Source organism: Dipteris shenzhenensis, chromosome 2 (assembly GCF_047967505.1).
Source record: "Dipteris shenzhenensis isolate YYH24624 ecotype China chromosome 2, Dip_SZ_1.0, whole genome shotgun sequence".
In the NCBI taxonomy this organism is placed as follows: domain Eukaryota; kingdom Viridiplantae; phylum Streptophyta; class Polypodiopsida; order Gleicheniales; family Dipteridaceae; genus Dipteris; species Dipteris shenzhenensis.
The window spans coordinates 1,027,872-1,043,491 of NC_141597.1; the positions used below are offsets into that span (position 1 = coordinate 1,027,872).

At 45.5% G+C, this 15,620-nt stretch overlaps 1 protein-coding gene across 2 annotated transcripts in view; it reads left to right on the plus strand.

Annotated features, from left to right (window-relative positions):
• The first annotated feature begins 5,673 nt into the window (after positions 1-5,673).
• The window catches only part of LOC147904198 (protein PAT1 homolog), a 42,390-nt gene continuing 32,443 nt past the window's right edge, over positions 5,674-15,620 (plus strand). For both annotated transcript variants that reach the window (XM_087385271.1, XM_087385275.1), the window contains exons 1-8: positions 5,674-5,770; positions 5,930-6,073; positions 6,346-6,436; positions 6,540-6,647; positions 6,845-6,964; positions 7,165-7,223; positions 8,879-9,036; positions 9,156-9,224. In XM_087385271.1, the coding sequence (XP_087241397.1) occupies positions 7,187-7,223; positions 8,879-9,036; positions 9,156-9,224 (264 nt within the window). In that variant the 5' untranslated portion in view covers positions 5,674-5,770; positions 5,930-6,073; positions 6,346-6,436; ... (1 more) ...; positions 6,845-6,964; positions 7,165-7,186. The remainder of the gene's footprint in view (positions 5,771-5,929; positions 6,074-6,345; positions 6,437-6,539; positions 6,648-6,844; positions 6,965-7,164; positions 7,224-8,878; positions 9,037-9,155; positions 9,225-15,620) is intronic.

Here is a 15,620-nt window from a genome sequence, read left to right on the forward strand (position 1 = left end):
CTTGATGATTTGTCATATGAGATGATGCACCGCTGTCGATGTACCAAGGATCTTGTTCCACTTGGTCGACTTGATAGCTGAAATCCTCTTTGGGATTGAAATCAGTGTCTAGGTACACTGTATCAGTCTGATGCAATTTCTCGCTTGCAAGAAACGTATTTCCATATTCATTTGCAAAATGACTGTGACTAGAATATCCACCACGATGATTTCCTCTGCCTCGGGAATTCCCTCGATTACTATTGGATTAACCGCCTTGGTCGTACTGCTTCTTGCGGCAATCTCTTTCATAGTAGCCAAACTTGTGACAGTAGTTGCACTGGATGTTTGATACGTTGGTGGATGCATTCCCTCGTCCTTGGAATCTTCCTCGATTGGATTGATTTCCTCTTTGCTGATTTTGATGTTGCTGAGGATGATGTTGATGCTGATGCTGATGTTGATTCTGGCTTTGATTTTGTTGCTGATGACCACTTTTCTGGTATGATTTACCTCTGCCTTTGCCTTTGCCTCTGCTTCTGTTTGAAGTTGTGAATGCCTGATCATTAGAATGACCTTTACGTGCTTGAATGGCCTGAGTCTTGAGTTCTTCACCAAGTAGGACTGATTGAAGTTCTTCCATTGTTGGAATTTGCCATCGGATGGTAATACTTTGGACTAGATTCTCGTATCCCCCCTCTCCTAGTCCATTCAGGATTACTTGAACCATTTCTGCGGGGTTCATAGTCTCTCCTGCTGCTGCAAGTTGATTGTTGTAGTCTTTTATGCGGAGTACATAAGCATGACCGGTTTCACTGCTGTTGCGGAAATTCTGGTTGATCTGGTTTCTCAGGGTGAGAATCCTAGATGTGTTCTTGGACTCGTAGAGAGTTGCGAACATATCCCATGCTTCTTTTGATGTCTTGACTGTGTTGAGTTGTCCTAGCATGACATCTTGCACATTCTGCTTGATCAGGTGATAGGCATACTTGTCTTTCACATTGCCCGAGAAAGGATCTGCTATGGCAATGGCAGGATCTGCTACTGGTGCGAAAACTGTTTGTGTAGATGTAGATCTCGTTGCTGTTGCTGTGACAACAGATGGAGTAGAGCTACTGGTAGCTGGATCCGCCAATGGTCTAGGTGTAGATCCATCGACATACTCCCATTTGTCCTGAAGCACAAGAATGGTCTCCATTCGGTATTTCCATGTACCGTAATTGGAGTTGTCTAACTTAGCAGATGCCTCTAGATTGAGGTTGCTAGTCGACATGGTGCAAGAAATGTACTTAGGTGTCGTGAAAATCTCTGTATGAATCAACTGCAAGTACACTGACTATGCCAAGTGAAATCTCTGTACCATCGGTGAAGATAGAACTGCAGCATATAAAATCTGATATGTATTACAAGGCTTGTGGCAATGATGCCAGGAATAGCCAAGAGGCTTTACAAGGCTGAAATGATGTGCACGATGCCGTCAGATAGCCGAATAGGGTTTACAATGGTGGCATGTGTGTGTGAAATCAAATGCTATTAGCCCACTGAATCAATCTGCAATGCCTCTGAACTCTGAAGTCTGCTCACTGAACTGATGAATGTAAGGTTTCAGGTAATGTAATGATGTGAAACCGTATGTGAGCGTATGGACTGACTCCGAGTAGGTAGTACTAGTCGAGAATTTTGGGCATGGCTTAGATTGGCAACTTGGGGAAATTCAAAGCGTCCCCTCTATGGCGATCTAGTCTACTCTGATCTAGATCTAAACCAACCGTAGATCGATGAAAGAACAACAAATAATTTCTTTTCTTTTGTTCTTTTTAAGTGTTGGGTCAGATGCGTCGATGTAGAGGCAAATGTGTGTGAAGGAAGTGGTTTTGTCGGCGAGGCTAAAACGTGAGTGTAACTTGCATCGAAATGTGCACGTGATGTTACGAGTGCGTAGAGCACGAAAAAACGAGCGACTTTCCTTTTTGGAGCGCCCTCAAATTCTTTCTGGATCAAGAGATACGACTTGATCTAGGTGGAGGGACAAAAGGAGTGCAAATGGTGCTCAATGATGATGTGTCACTGTGAGTCACATTCAGTGATGATGTGGCACTGTGCCTAGCAAGAGGGGTGCCAGTGGAGCCTATGCTGAGGTGGCAGAAGTGGTCACATGCAGTGATTGTGAAGAGGTAATTGTGTTTGCAAGGAGGGGTCAGTGCTAACTGGACAGTTGAGGTGGCACAGATGATGTTAGCAAGGTGACGTGGCAATGATGATGTGGCTGTGATGATGTGGCATTGATGACGTGACAGGATGATGTGTCTTGATGTCATGGCAATGGTGACGTGGCAGTCGATGATGATGTGGCAGTCGATGATGACGTGGCAAGTTGAGCTGGATGGTGACGTGGTAGATAAGCGTGCTTGTTGACGTGGCAGATAATCTACCACGTGTCAAATTGTTGACCACTCCTGAGTTGAGTGCTTACCCTCGGATAGGGTTGCCACGTGTTGTAAATGGGTGTATGCCTTATCCTCCACGTGTCGGGTGTGGGTAGCCGGAATCTTTAGAGATGCTCTAGAATCTTTGAAGATTCCGTCGATAGAGTCATTGGTCCGCGGGCATGGAAGGAGCTTGGGCTGCGCCTCAAGAGCCGCGGTTGCTGGCCGCGGTTGCTGGAGGAGCACTGTTGCTGAGATGAAGAAGACCTGTGAGAGTCGTCGGTGCTGGTGCTGGCGCTGTCCGCTAGCTTTTCGACTAGTGTGGTGTGGTGATCCTTCGTTGTTGGAGGAGCTAGCACTGTGTGTGCTGTTGGAGAGGTCGTTGGGCCGTGAGCGTTGAGCCACTTGCATGGAGCTGCCTAGAGCATGGAGCCACGGATGGAGCAGCCTAGCTGTGTGGAGGAGTTACGTTGCTGTCGGCGGGCAGACGTGAGGTTGGAGATGCGTGCTTCAATGGTAGTCCGGTTTGTAGGAGCTACAGCAGGTCACAACTCCACTGTATGCAAATCCGTCAATAGATTTGGAGTTGGAGAGGTCTGTGGCAGCCCATGAAGATGCGCTGGCTGCAGGGTCGGCCGGTGAAGAGACTTGTGGTAGATGTTGGAGTCGCGTCTATTCATAGGCGATAGAGGTAGAAGCTCGTTGTTAGCTTGGCCGTTGCAGTCCCGGAATAGAGCAGAGTCGCAAGGTTGGAGCTTGCTACCGTGAAGCCGTTGATGGGCTAAGGTGCTCAAAGAAAGGTTGGCCTTCGGAGATACGTTTGGAGCGTTGGTATTGTAGCTGGCTGTGGAGAGCTCTCGTGGGCTTTGAAGACTAGTCCACTGCTGAATTAGTGCTTTGAAGGCTCGAGGAGGTGCGCGGCTATCTCCACTAACAGCATTAAGCTTTCTATCTCTCAAACAAGACTCTATTCATGCATTATCACAGCAGAATTTCTCCCTATATCTCTCTCTATATCTCTCTCAGTTAAGGGAAGAATACCTCGCAAGTAAAGCACTCTCTTTGTCTCCCTAAGAAGAACGGAAATTTTCTCTCAAATGGACGGATGAAGATCTCTCACCGGAAGTGGACTCTCACGGAGAACACTCAAGAGAACTCTCAATCTCACAATCTCTCTCGCACTCTCAAGAATCACAATGCCTCAGTGGAAGGCAAGGGAGCTCTGATACCATGACAAAATATGAAGAGGGGAGAGGAGAAGAGTGGAGATGAGGAGAGAGGGCACAGCTAGAGAGCACACCACAAATGACTAACTGTACACTAGATTTAGTTGAAAAAATAGAATATATACAAATCCTTTTAGGGTTAGGGTTAGGGTTAGGGGATCTAACCCTTTCCTTTATAGCACTCTATAAGGTTAGTGCTATGCACATATGATCACGTGATGGTGCTATGCACACATGATCACATGATGTTGAGCGTGAACTCTCAACATATGGGAGATGGATCCGAGGATAACTAGGGGGCTCGACAAACCCTGTTTTGAGATCTGTAGGCAATGATCTCAATACAAGCTGAGTTCTACCAAAAGCTCATGGGGTGCTAGGTAGGTCGTGTATGTGTGGAGCGGTAGGAGGTCCTCTTTGCTATCTTGGTTCACCTTGTGATAGGTGAGCGGAGTGGATGGGTCAAGGCTATACTGAAATGGTGGTAGCCTGTCCATATGGAGTCCCAAGCATGCAAACCATTTGCGTGTTCGAGATTACCAGCTGCTCTGATCTCCCTTTGCGTGCAATGCCATAGACGAGGTCAGAAGTAAGAAAGGTCACTTTACATGGCTCCAACATAAAGGTGGTGATCTCATTGTTTTAATCTTCATACAAGGAGACCGTAGATTCCTTTATCCCTTACCTCTTTATTAGTTTCACATGCATTTATGATGGATGAAAGAAAGAAAGTTTATTAAAGTCTTCGGAAGACCGATGGTCTATGAGATTGTGAGAATCATGATACAAACAAACTGTGAGGGTGGAGCTACGAAACGAGCATCCACCCCAATGCATAGTACAAAAAGCTAGTGCTAAGTACTACATAGTCATGTCAGAGTGATCGACTACACGCCAATACATCATCATCATCATCATCATCATCATCCTAATCCTCATCATTATCAGTTCATCTAGGTGGATGAGATAGCAGGAGCATGAAGTTGGCAATAGAGTGTTGTCGGCTGCTCATGGGCGTGGTCTTGCGTCCTCTCTTGGTCATAGCTCTGCGCCTAACAAGGGCTATAATGACCCTTGTCGGTCGAGCACCGACTTTGAATAGAGAGGGGATATCCCCAAGTGTAATCCATGTGTCAACCCTTTGTCTGAGCTGTCGTGTCGCTGGCTCTGGATCTCGATCATGTCAGGGCCTCGTAGTAGTGTGATCGAGCTCTGAGAAGGGTCTATCAAGGAGGTGGTCTGCTCTTTTCTCCTAGACCGAAGTAGATGCTCGCGGTGCTTGACTGCCTCATGGATGAAAGCTGCCAAGCATCTCTGGTTTGGATGGGAGAGAAACCGAAATAACATCCCAGAACTGTCTCTGAAGAGGCAGTAGAAGCGTCCTCTGAAGAGAAAGCAGTGTCCTAGCTTCTTGTATTGGCCAAGGCCAAGCAAGGCACTCAAAATATTCTAAGGTTCAGTGAGCATACAGCTTTTGTGAAAGCGATTCCTTGGTTACCTCATCAACATGGAACTTCTGGTTTCTGGTGGTAGTACTGCAGAGAGATGCATAAGATTCGGGAACACAAGCAACACACACTCACATGTTGTCTTTGGACTACGTTAGCAGCAGGGCAGTTGATAGGGCATTCTATAGCATTTTTGGACGGTCATTTATATCGTGGCATTCTTATTGATGAACTGATTTATCCTTCCCATGTATTGTTTGTCTGCAGGTCAAAGAATGCCAATGGACTTGTCAGCACACATCGATATTTACAAAATCAGATAATTGTGTGGTGTGACCCCGCAATGTCAAAGGCAAGCTTTCAATTTGTATTTGGAGATTTAGATTGATCCAAGGGTCTGTTTAGAGATGTCAGAGCATACACAAAGAGGCATGATCAAGCCAGCAGCTGTCATCAATGTTAGCACTAGTGTAATAACAAGATATCTGAGCGGTCAGAATGACGATCAGCTTTCCAGCTACCATATTTTTTTCCATGTTTTGTTTTCAAGTCCAATGGGGAGCTTTGCTTTTCTGAAATTGCCATGGTTTGTGCAGACAGAAAGTCTTAAGCTGTGCAACTGGCTGAAATAATATCTTGCATCACACTCCATCATTTGGTTTGCAGTACATCATTGTTGTGCTAACCTCAGGTATATTTCTATACTTTTTTACAGAGATCTCTCTGGTACAGCAGTTTGCTTCATTTTGGTTGTGAAAAACCATTTATTTCTGATTGATCGTTCCAAAAGACTTTAGTTTGATCTGCTTTTCAACTACCAACTCACTTCCATGATTTATTGTAAGTTCAGTTGGAAGCTTTGCTTTTATGAATATTGCCACGGGTTGTGAAGACACAAAAAATCTACACACAATTTGCCATGCTCCTTCTGAAATAAGATCTATTTTCTGTCATACAATTGGCTGGCAGGACTTCGTTGTTGTGCTAGCCTCAGGTAATATTGGTATGCTTTTTCACAGTTCTCTTTTGCTTCAGCAACTTTGCTTTACTTTGGGTTGTGAATTTTGCTGTTGGTAAAGGTGCTACCATGGACTGTGACGGTCCCACCACAATCTCTCATATTGATTCTGGTCTTTTAAAATTGAAGTGCAATCTTGATGCTTACATAAAAGATGCTTGGTTTCGTGGTTCCACCACTTTAGCGCGTGGTCTATGTGCGTAGATCTGGATTAAGGTGCTGCTTTGCTATTCAATTTGTTGGTGCAGAGATGAATTCCGTACACAGAAAGAGGCACCGTCAAGCCAACAGCTGTTGTCAATGTTAGCAGTAGTATAACAAGCAGCAAGATTGAGAGAGGTCAGGATCATGGTCTGCCTTTCAAGCGCCAGATTTGTTTTCATGCTTTGCTCTATGTCCATTTGGAAGCTAGCTTTTATGAATCCTGCCACGGGTGGTGCAGACAGAGATTTGTATACAATTCGGGGTGTGCTACTGGCTGAAATAAGCTCTATACTGCATCAAACTACACCACTGGGCTGGCTGTCCATCATTGTTGTAGTAACATCAGGTAGTATTTGCATGCCGGTCTACACTTCTCCCTCTGCTTCAGCAGTTTTTGACTTTGAACAGAGGCCTGAACTACTTTTATTTTAGGCCGAGCCTGGTTTTTAGAAGATGTGCACGACTCTTTAGCATTGACTGACATCACTATTCAATGTATGCTGCTGCATGGTCTGACACCTGTGAATTAATGATTGCTTCTAGTATTACCTCTTGGTACTGTGCCATCAAGACTTCAGAAGAGGTTGGACTGTTCCTACTTGGACTGCAGCCTAGATGTGCAGGTTCTAGAGTCCAGAGCCATCCACATAATCACTTTTCCAGGTTGGGTGCCTTCTTTACTATTTTGAATAAGAATTACACTTTTCCTGACCTCCACCCGCCCCGAACTCCCCCTTCCATCCCGGCCCCCGAACTCCCCCTTCCATCCCGGCTTCATCATGTTGTAGATTTAGTTGGTTCTTTTCCCATCAAAGGACCTTTCTAATTTAAGTTATTGTCTACCTTTTGGGGGCTGTCTGCAGGTAGAAGATTCTTGTGCAAACCATGGATCCCAATATCCTGCCAATTCCTGGAGAATCGGGTGAGTTTAAATTAGCCCATACTACATTTGGGTGTCAATTCCTCATTGAACAATCATTTTTTTGCACCTTGTGAGCTATAAGCATTTTGTTGAGTGTGAGATTGTATCCCATTGCAAGATTGGGTTTGATTGTCAATGTGTATTTGTATGTCCGCATGGGTATGCTCTCAAAGCAGAGAGTATCGACCTAGCAATTCAGAAGCAAATGAATTACAAATCTGTAGCATCGTGTGAACATATTGAGAAATCCGAGTGAGAGGTCCCAATTGGACAATTAAAGAGAGGGCAAGTGCTAACTCAAGCCTGAGCACGCCCCCCCCCCCCCCAATGGGTGGAGCCTCCAAGCGGGCATCTACACCAAAACAAGTGCAACACAAACATAAAAACACTAGTACAAAATGCTTGAGCCCATGGAGAGGATGGAAGCTGTAGTGCGGCCCAATGCCATGATCCTCTAGATGCTGGTGGAGTCAAGTCAACGGACCCAGTGGTGTATGGGGCTGCGGCGGCATAAAACCCATGATGGAGCATTGGTTCTTTTGTAACCTGCTTGTAGTCAGCACTTATAAGTCTACATGCTGTTCGCTGATGAATGTCTTAACCATTTATGTGCTACTTCATTGTCAAGACAAAGTGAAGAAATAAAAATCCCTCTTACCGGTTACTTGGTACTGTACTTTATTTGTCAAGGCTGCTACTGGGAGTTGCCATGTAAGTTGTACATTTCTCTGTAGGCTTTTAGGATGTGGCTTTTCATGGAAGGGGAAGGTTTGAATGGAACCATCCACTGATCAAGTACGGATACAGGAGTTAGGTAGTGCACGTATGAAGAGAACTTTAATTTTGACGTGCAAATATCAGTTCTGATTGGCCATATTACTTGATTGCGGTGTGTTGTTCTGCTTTTGTGGGAGGAGGAGGGAAACAGAAGGAGCTGGTAATGATTTCAGAGTAGATGACTGCTATGCTATGCTATGTGTGCTTACGGGAGTAAAAGGGAAGAAAAAGGAGCTGGTAATGCTGTTAGAGCTTTGCATTTGTCCTAAAAGAATGGGATCATTAGGCAATTCTGTTGAGTGTATTTGCCCTGATTTGCACAAGGATGAAATGTTAACCTGGAGACTGGTGGATTAGAATTGTGTACTCAGATTGGAATGTCAGGTTGTTCTCGTTCACATGATAACATATGAAATATCTTGCCGCTGTTAGACTATATCGCATTCTTGCACTTGTGTAGGGTAATGCTGTCTTGTGCATCGCATGGAAAGCATTCCTTGTCATAGAAAATGATCTGATGGTTTGTATGGACCATACTGTATTTGTTTGCTTATATGTTTTTGTCATATGCAAGGTTATATCAATTTGTTTCAATGGAAATACTTTTATTAAATAGGCGAAAGCCCCAAGAGCAAATGCTCATGTAAGAGTGCATCATGCATCTGAGTGGATCAAAAACCTGCTCATCAAGAAGAGTCTGTAAAGCTCTAAGGTTGAGGCATTGAGTGGGAATCACACAATTCTTTATTGTTAGATTTGAAGAGTTCCATAGGTTGGTCAGGACTCTTCACTTTGACTACTGGCTAATTCATGAACGTCTTGCTCTAAAAAAAAAGAAGATTCTGGATTTAGGTTGATATTATTAAACGTTGGTGCAGATGATGAAAGGTTTGATGCTGCACAATATGCTTTTTTTGGTGGAGATGTTAGCCAGGAGGTTGAGCTTGGTGGCCTAGATGAAGAGGATGATGGTGGACTAGGTGGTGCTCTTGGGGATGATGATGAGAGGCTAATGGGCTTAAGTGAGAAGGAAGAGGTGACACTTGACTTCTCTAGGAGCTTTCTTAAAGTCAAGGCAGTCGTCTTTTTACCCTCTTGGATTTGCTGGTTTGTTGCATACGGGCTTGGAGACCTCACATTTGTAATTTTTTGCAGGTTGAAGATGCTGTGTCTCAGCCAGACGACATTTCACTGGACATTTCGGAAGTCAGTAGCTCTTATATGGTAAATGCTGATCTTAGTGCTGAGAGGATCTGGATGAGTGGTGCTATATTTTTTATTGATAATCTGATGTGTTCATTTATGGGTTGTCATATTCTTGCAATTACTTTTTTGCTAAGCACAAATCTCTGTATGATGGGTTAATGCCTTTTGGGCTCATTTATGAGCTGTCATATTTCATATTCTTGCAATTACTTGTTTGCTAAGCACAAATCTCTGTATAACGGGTTAATGCCTTCTGGGTTCCCTTAGATCTGCAGTGAATTTTTACAGCTGTTTTGCTAAGGAAGCCGAACCTGTACGCCCATAGAGTTTAGAAAGGTGAAAGCGGAGCAGTATGTCTAAATAGGGCTCTTCCGAGCCTGGTACTGTAACCATTGCATGAATCCAACAAATCTTACATCCCACTCTCTGGTCTTGATAAACACAATAGTTCTCGGCGTTTTATCTTCCAACCATAGCTCTAAAACGGACAGTGTTGAGCTTGGACCAAGTTTTTAATCCATTTCCTGATTTTACCAAAAAAATTTCTTGTGCTTCATTCAATTCTTGGCTCTCATAGACTTGGACTCTTTAAATAGTAACCTTTGTTAGTACTTGTCTTTAATCTCAGAGGATCCAGTGTTACAGGGACATGTTTTAGGTCCCATATTTGACCAGTAGCATAATGTAGTGGTCGATTGTCTAGCGCCAAGCTCTTGGGGCTAGTCTTCAACTTGGTCGACTGCATGAATTTTAAAGTCTCATGCACCTGAGAACCTTTAGAGTGGCCTTTTGAACACTTCAGAGCAGCACATCTCCTTGAAGGCCATGTCATTGTTCCCTGCAGCCTTCCCTTATGCCTTTGCAATGAAGTCTCCCCCTCTATCCACTATAAGGTTCTTCACTTTGGCTCTTACTTTCCAAAGCGCACTGTCTCTTACGAACTTTCATGAAGCTTTTGTTGAGCTCTTTGGTGCTTGGCGTTGTTGCTTCAGTGAAATTACTGCATGTAATCATTCCTTGCTTGAATGCACCAAATTTCTGCTTCTCCTTAATTTTCATGTTTCTTTGTTTGAGACAATGGTACTTCTTTGGCTGGTTCCTGGCCTTCTTGTTGAATAAGGAAGGTTGCAGTCCGAGTTCTGCCCCTGCCCATATTGTGCTAATCAGAACCTCTGATTGGCCTCCCTAATGCCCTCAGTGGCCTTTTCTTTTTCCAACTTGTTGTTTGGCTTCAGTGCTAATAATTCTTTGTTCTTTCTACAGTGATGGCCCTTCTCGTCTTGGCTATCGATCTTCAGTTATAGGTGTGACAATGCTCTATCGGTTCTTTATTGGTTGCATATTTTGTCCCAATCAATTCACTTGCATGGTTGCAAAAAGATGATGACAGCCTCTCCTACCAACAGCCCAGCAACATAAAAAAATGTAGTAGTCAAATTATGGTACATGGGGAGGCATGTTATGGATGGAGAGATTGGCTGGAAGAGGGAAGCTCAAAAGAGGAAGATAGAGGATGTGAAGGAGAAAGAGAGAGAGAAGAAACATGCATAGTAACCAAAAAACATGTTTCGTCAGGTCAGAATGGGGCAAAATGCTTCTAGCAGTAACATGGATTTTGTCCACATTTTCACGTTTTCCTTAACATGTCATTCATGATTGCCATTTTTGTTCCAAAGTTGTATGAAAATAATGTTATCACGTTTGCAACCTGGAAAAATCACTGGTGAGTTGGATAAATATAGTGGTGGTAATATTCTTAACACTGGCGGTAACATGCTTTATATTGGTAGTACAAGCAAGAATACCGGCGGATTTTTAAAATTACTGGGGTATTCGTCTTTGTACCACTGGTATTATGATTTAGTGTTTTGAAATTTACTGGTGGTATTTTCGATTGGCTTTCTCGCCTATTTTTTTTCTTAAATAGCTTGAGAGAGCTTCATGCATCAAGATTGTAGTCCATAGCTCTTGCACAGAGCATGGTGGGGTAAGGTGGACCACAATTGAGTTGTGTGAGAGAGAGGGTGGGGGGGAGAGTTTTCATTGAGGTTGCGGAAGTGGTTGACTGCTCCAATATGTAGCGTATTGGCGTAAGGATCATCCACAATTGCAAGCCAATGAATGTGAAAGAGATTGTGTGGTAATGAGATTTCCAAGAGGTATTTTTGCCTAATTTTTTTGATTTGGGAGATGGCGCAACTTGCCTTTGTATTTGTGTGAGGTGCCAATTTCATTTGGAGAGATTGTGTTGATGTGCGTTTATGCATTAAACAGTTGGACTTTTTGTTTGAAAACCGGATTTGCATCTGGTGCCACCTTTTTGATGCGCGACGATGCAAGATGATGATGTAACATGATGTGATGCATGACAATGCAACATGCAAGCGGGTATGGTGGGCAGACAACTGATGGACAGCGCACAGGATGATGAGCAGAAATAGAGGTGCGTTGAAGCAGATTGATGGTAGATAGGAGCATAAGTGGTTCAATGGTCAATGGAGCAGCTAGACTAGAGGGTGCACAAATGGCGCAGTTCTGGGAGACGCTGAAGCAAATCTGGAGCCAATGGTCAATGGAGCAGTTGCTGGACAAACAGTGGAGTAGACGTTGGATGGCACAGTTCTGAAATGCAACTGAAACCTGGAGCAAACGTGCTCGAACAGTGGGGATGACACAACAAGTTGGTTGGGTGATGGCACCGCAAACCTTGGAGCAGACGAGTTGGAACGTTGGCGCAGCAAGATAGTGTTAGAAATCAACCAACGGAGGGTACGCATAGCGGAAGAATGATAGAATAGCCCAAGAGCTCACACAGTGTGTATGGGGTGTGGAATCACAACTTTCTTAAACTTATGTGCTTCAAATAGATGTGCAGACCCATCAATAGACAATGATCCAACCAGATATAGAAGCTACCAAAAGAATATACTTCCGTCCAAAACTATGGACACAATACAAAGAGTGATAGATCCAGAGTCCCACCAGAGCGCGGTCCTTTGATCTTACCACCACATACTTCTACTATTTGCTGCCGGATATCTCTAGAACTTGAGCCTACGTGCTCCACCATGAGCGTGTGTAGACTCTCCGTCCTTTGACCTCAGCTCCTTGCTGCCGTAGAAGACAGCCAAGGTCCCAGCCCTCTGTGAGCTCAGTCTGCTGCCCTTGTGAACTCCTCTGCCTCTTGGATGTAGGCCTGAGGAAGTGTGCACTGCTGCTCCTGCTGCTTTGAGTCTGCTGGCTGCTGGATTCTGTGAATGAGGCACTAGGCCTGTTAGAAATGACCCAACAGAGGGTACGCACAGCAGAAGACTGATAGAATTGCCCAGGAGCTCACACAGTGTGGTGTGGGGTGTGGAATCACTAACTTCTTAAACTTATGTGCATGACATAGGTGTGCAGACTCATCAATAGACAATGAACCAGCCAGATATTGAAGACACCAAAATAATATATTTCCGTCCAAAGCTATGGACACAATACAAAAGAGATAGATACCAATGGTGTGGTCCTCTAATCTTACCACAAGGTCCTTCTCCTTTCTGCCGGATATCTCTAGACTCAAGCCCCCGTGTTGTAGACTTTCTGTCCAGAATGGTTCTCTCTACCTTACTGCCTGTATTTCAGCCTCAGTAGGTAGCACTTACTAGCTCAGTCTGGAGCCTTCTTTAGGTCTCCTTTACCTCCTGGGAAAAGGCCCAAGGAAGCCCTGTCTGCTGTAAATCTGCTGGTCCAGAATGAGGTATGAGGGCACAAAGGCCCTCCTTATATAGGGCACAAGACCATCCAGAACCAACCGACCAGCCAGCCCTAATATGGCCGACTGGCTCGTCTGTAACAGCCCTAACCAACCGACCAGATGGTTGACTGGTTGGCTGTCTATCCAGCCCTATTTAGGGCCTTTTGCTGGCCCTTTGTTCCATGCAGGGCCCAGCCCTTTTGGACTGCTTATCCTGCCACCTGCCAGCCCTGTTTGCAGGCCATAGACCTGTCCAATACCTGCTGCAACAGTGCGACTCCATGCTGCTACTGATCCGCCTCTGCCCAGCCCTTGTCCGGACCCTGGCGCACCCTGCACACCTTCCGTACACTGCCCTGCAGCAGCCCGTACTGATCCGTACAGTTGCTGTACCCTTGCTGATATCACCTGCCATGTGGCACCATGTTCAGGGCTTGTTTGCAGCCCCTACACACGCTTTGCTGCGCCTCTTCCAGGCTGTTGTGCTGCCCATATGGCAGCCCATGTGCTGCCCATGTGGCAGCCCCTTTAGCCCTTTCCCTATGAGGTGCCCCTTCTCCACCATGAGTCTCTTGCCCACATGACAGCCAAGATGCTGTCCATGTGGCAGGCCATTCCACCTATGGTTCACCCTTGCGATGCACTCATTTGGGGGCTCACAGATGGGGAGGTGACCATTCCAACAAGGCCTCCCTTTTATAGGCCCCAAGGGCCCCTTGAAATGACCGACTGGCCTGCCTCATAGTGGCCGACTCAGCCTCCAAAAACCTGCCCCGACCAGCCCTTTATCTTGGGCTGTGGGCAGCTCTCCCTGGGCTGTGTGCCCTCTGCATTTAATTGGGGCCCAGGACTCCTTGTAGTGTGTGCTAGCTCCCTCCAATCACCCCCATGTATGGGGCTGTGGGCTGGCCTATGTGGCCGATTAGACTGGCCCACCAGCTCCATCCCCCACTGGTGCTATAAAACCGGGGCAACTGCCCTTATTTCAGTGCAGGGTCCAGCCCCCCTGGTTAGCCCATCTCCAGACCTTGGTTGGTTGGCTCCAACCAGTCCCACCCGCCTCTGCCAATGGCCGACCTAGGTGCTGCCGCTTCCTTCCTTCCATGGTTGCGCCACCTGTAGGCTCTGTTTTGCAGGCTGTCCATCTGCTCACAAATGCCCTCCACATAGGTGCCTCTATGTGTGGAATCCCTCCCCATGTCTGCTGCTCTTGACTGACCTCTTGCCAGGCCAGATCCAGGACTTGCTGTCCTTGCCATCTTTTCCTTCCACAAGTTCCATCTGTTGCAGCCATGCTGGTCTCTCCAGATACCTTTCTCTCCTCTCTTTGATTCTTGCCCACATGGCAGACAATACTCTGGCCATGTGTCAGTCTCTCAAGACCCAGGTCCACCCCCCCAATGCTCTCCTCATATGGGGGCTCACAGACGGGGAGGTGACGTCTTATATTCCAACACCCCATCTCACCGACCTGTCTTTGCCCAATACCAGGTCGATGCAGATGCTCTAGTATCTCCTGTTGGGTGTTGGAAGCAATGGAAGCTAAAAAATGGAAGCACAATAGAGAAAAATGAGATGCTGTAATAGATTGCTGCAAAATTGAAGTGTGGAGGCTCAAGGGAGAGCCAACATAACAAAACCCTAGGGCTAACTGCCCTAACTGGACTAAGTGTCCTAATTGACCTAGATGGTACATAAACTAACTGTACCAATAGTCCTAACTGACTATAACTAGGCCTACAAGGCTCATGGTATAAGTGGCATCTATGGATAGCCCATGAGATAGCCTATAAACCCCCCTCCATGGTATGGGCTGAAGTATCCTGGACATGGCTCAGGATACCTAAATAGCTAGTATCATGGTTGCACATGTTCGTCCTGCAGGATATAGCAACCTATGACTGTACAGAGTACAACAGATCAAGTTACAAAAGGTACTAAGTTTAAAGCTTGCTGAAAAGCCTCAAACTTAGGTCGAGGTACAGCCTTCGTAAAAACTGGATTCCGTGCGACAGCCAAAGCACTTTGACTATCAGTGACGATGACAGTAGGAGCAGTCTGACATGCACAAAGATCTGCAAGTAGCTTCCAAAGCCAAACACACTCCACTGTAGTTGTAAAAGCCGCTCTGTACTCAGCTTCACAGCTAGAGGTAGCAACTGTGCGAGAGCCAAAGCACTCTGACTATCAGTGAAGATGATGGTAGGAGCAATTTGACATGCACAAAGATCTGCAAGTAGCTTCCGAAGCCAAACACACTCCACTGTAGCTGTAAAAGCCGCTCTGTACTCAGCTTCACAGCTAGAAGTAGCAACTGTGCTCTGCTTCTTGCTGAACCAAGAAACACATGAAGTACCAAGCATAAAATAGTTGCCACTATGTGACACACGAGTGTCAGAACAACCAGCCCAATCACTAATAGTGAATCCATGCATGACAAGTGAAGTATCAGCCCCATAAAGAAGGCCTAAATGTTGAGTGCCTTTAAGATATCTGAAAACACACTTCATGGCATGCCAATGGTGCATAGATGGGCTGTGCATATATCTGCTCAACTGGGAGACAACATACTATAGATCAGGTCTCGTATGGCATAGGTAAATTAAACAACCAACTGCCTGCTGATAGAGAGTGACATCACATGTACCGCTACCATCCTCAGAAGAGAAGTGAAA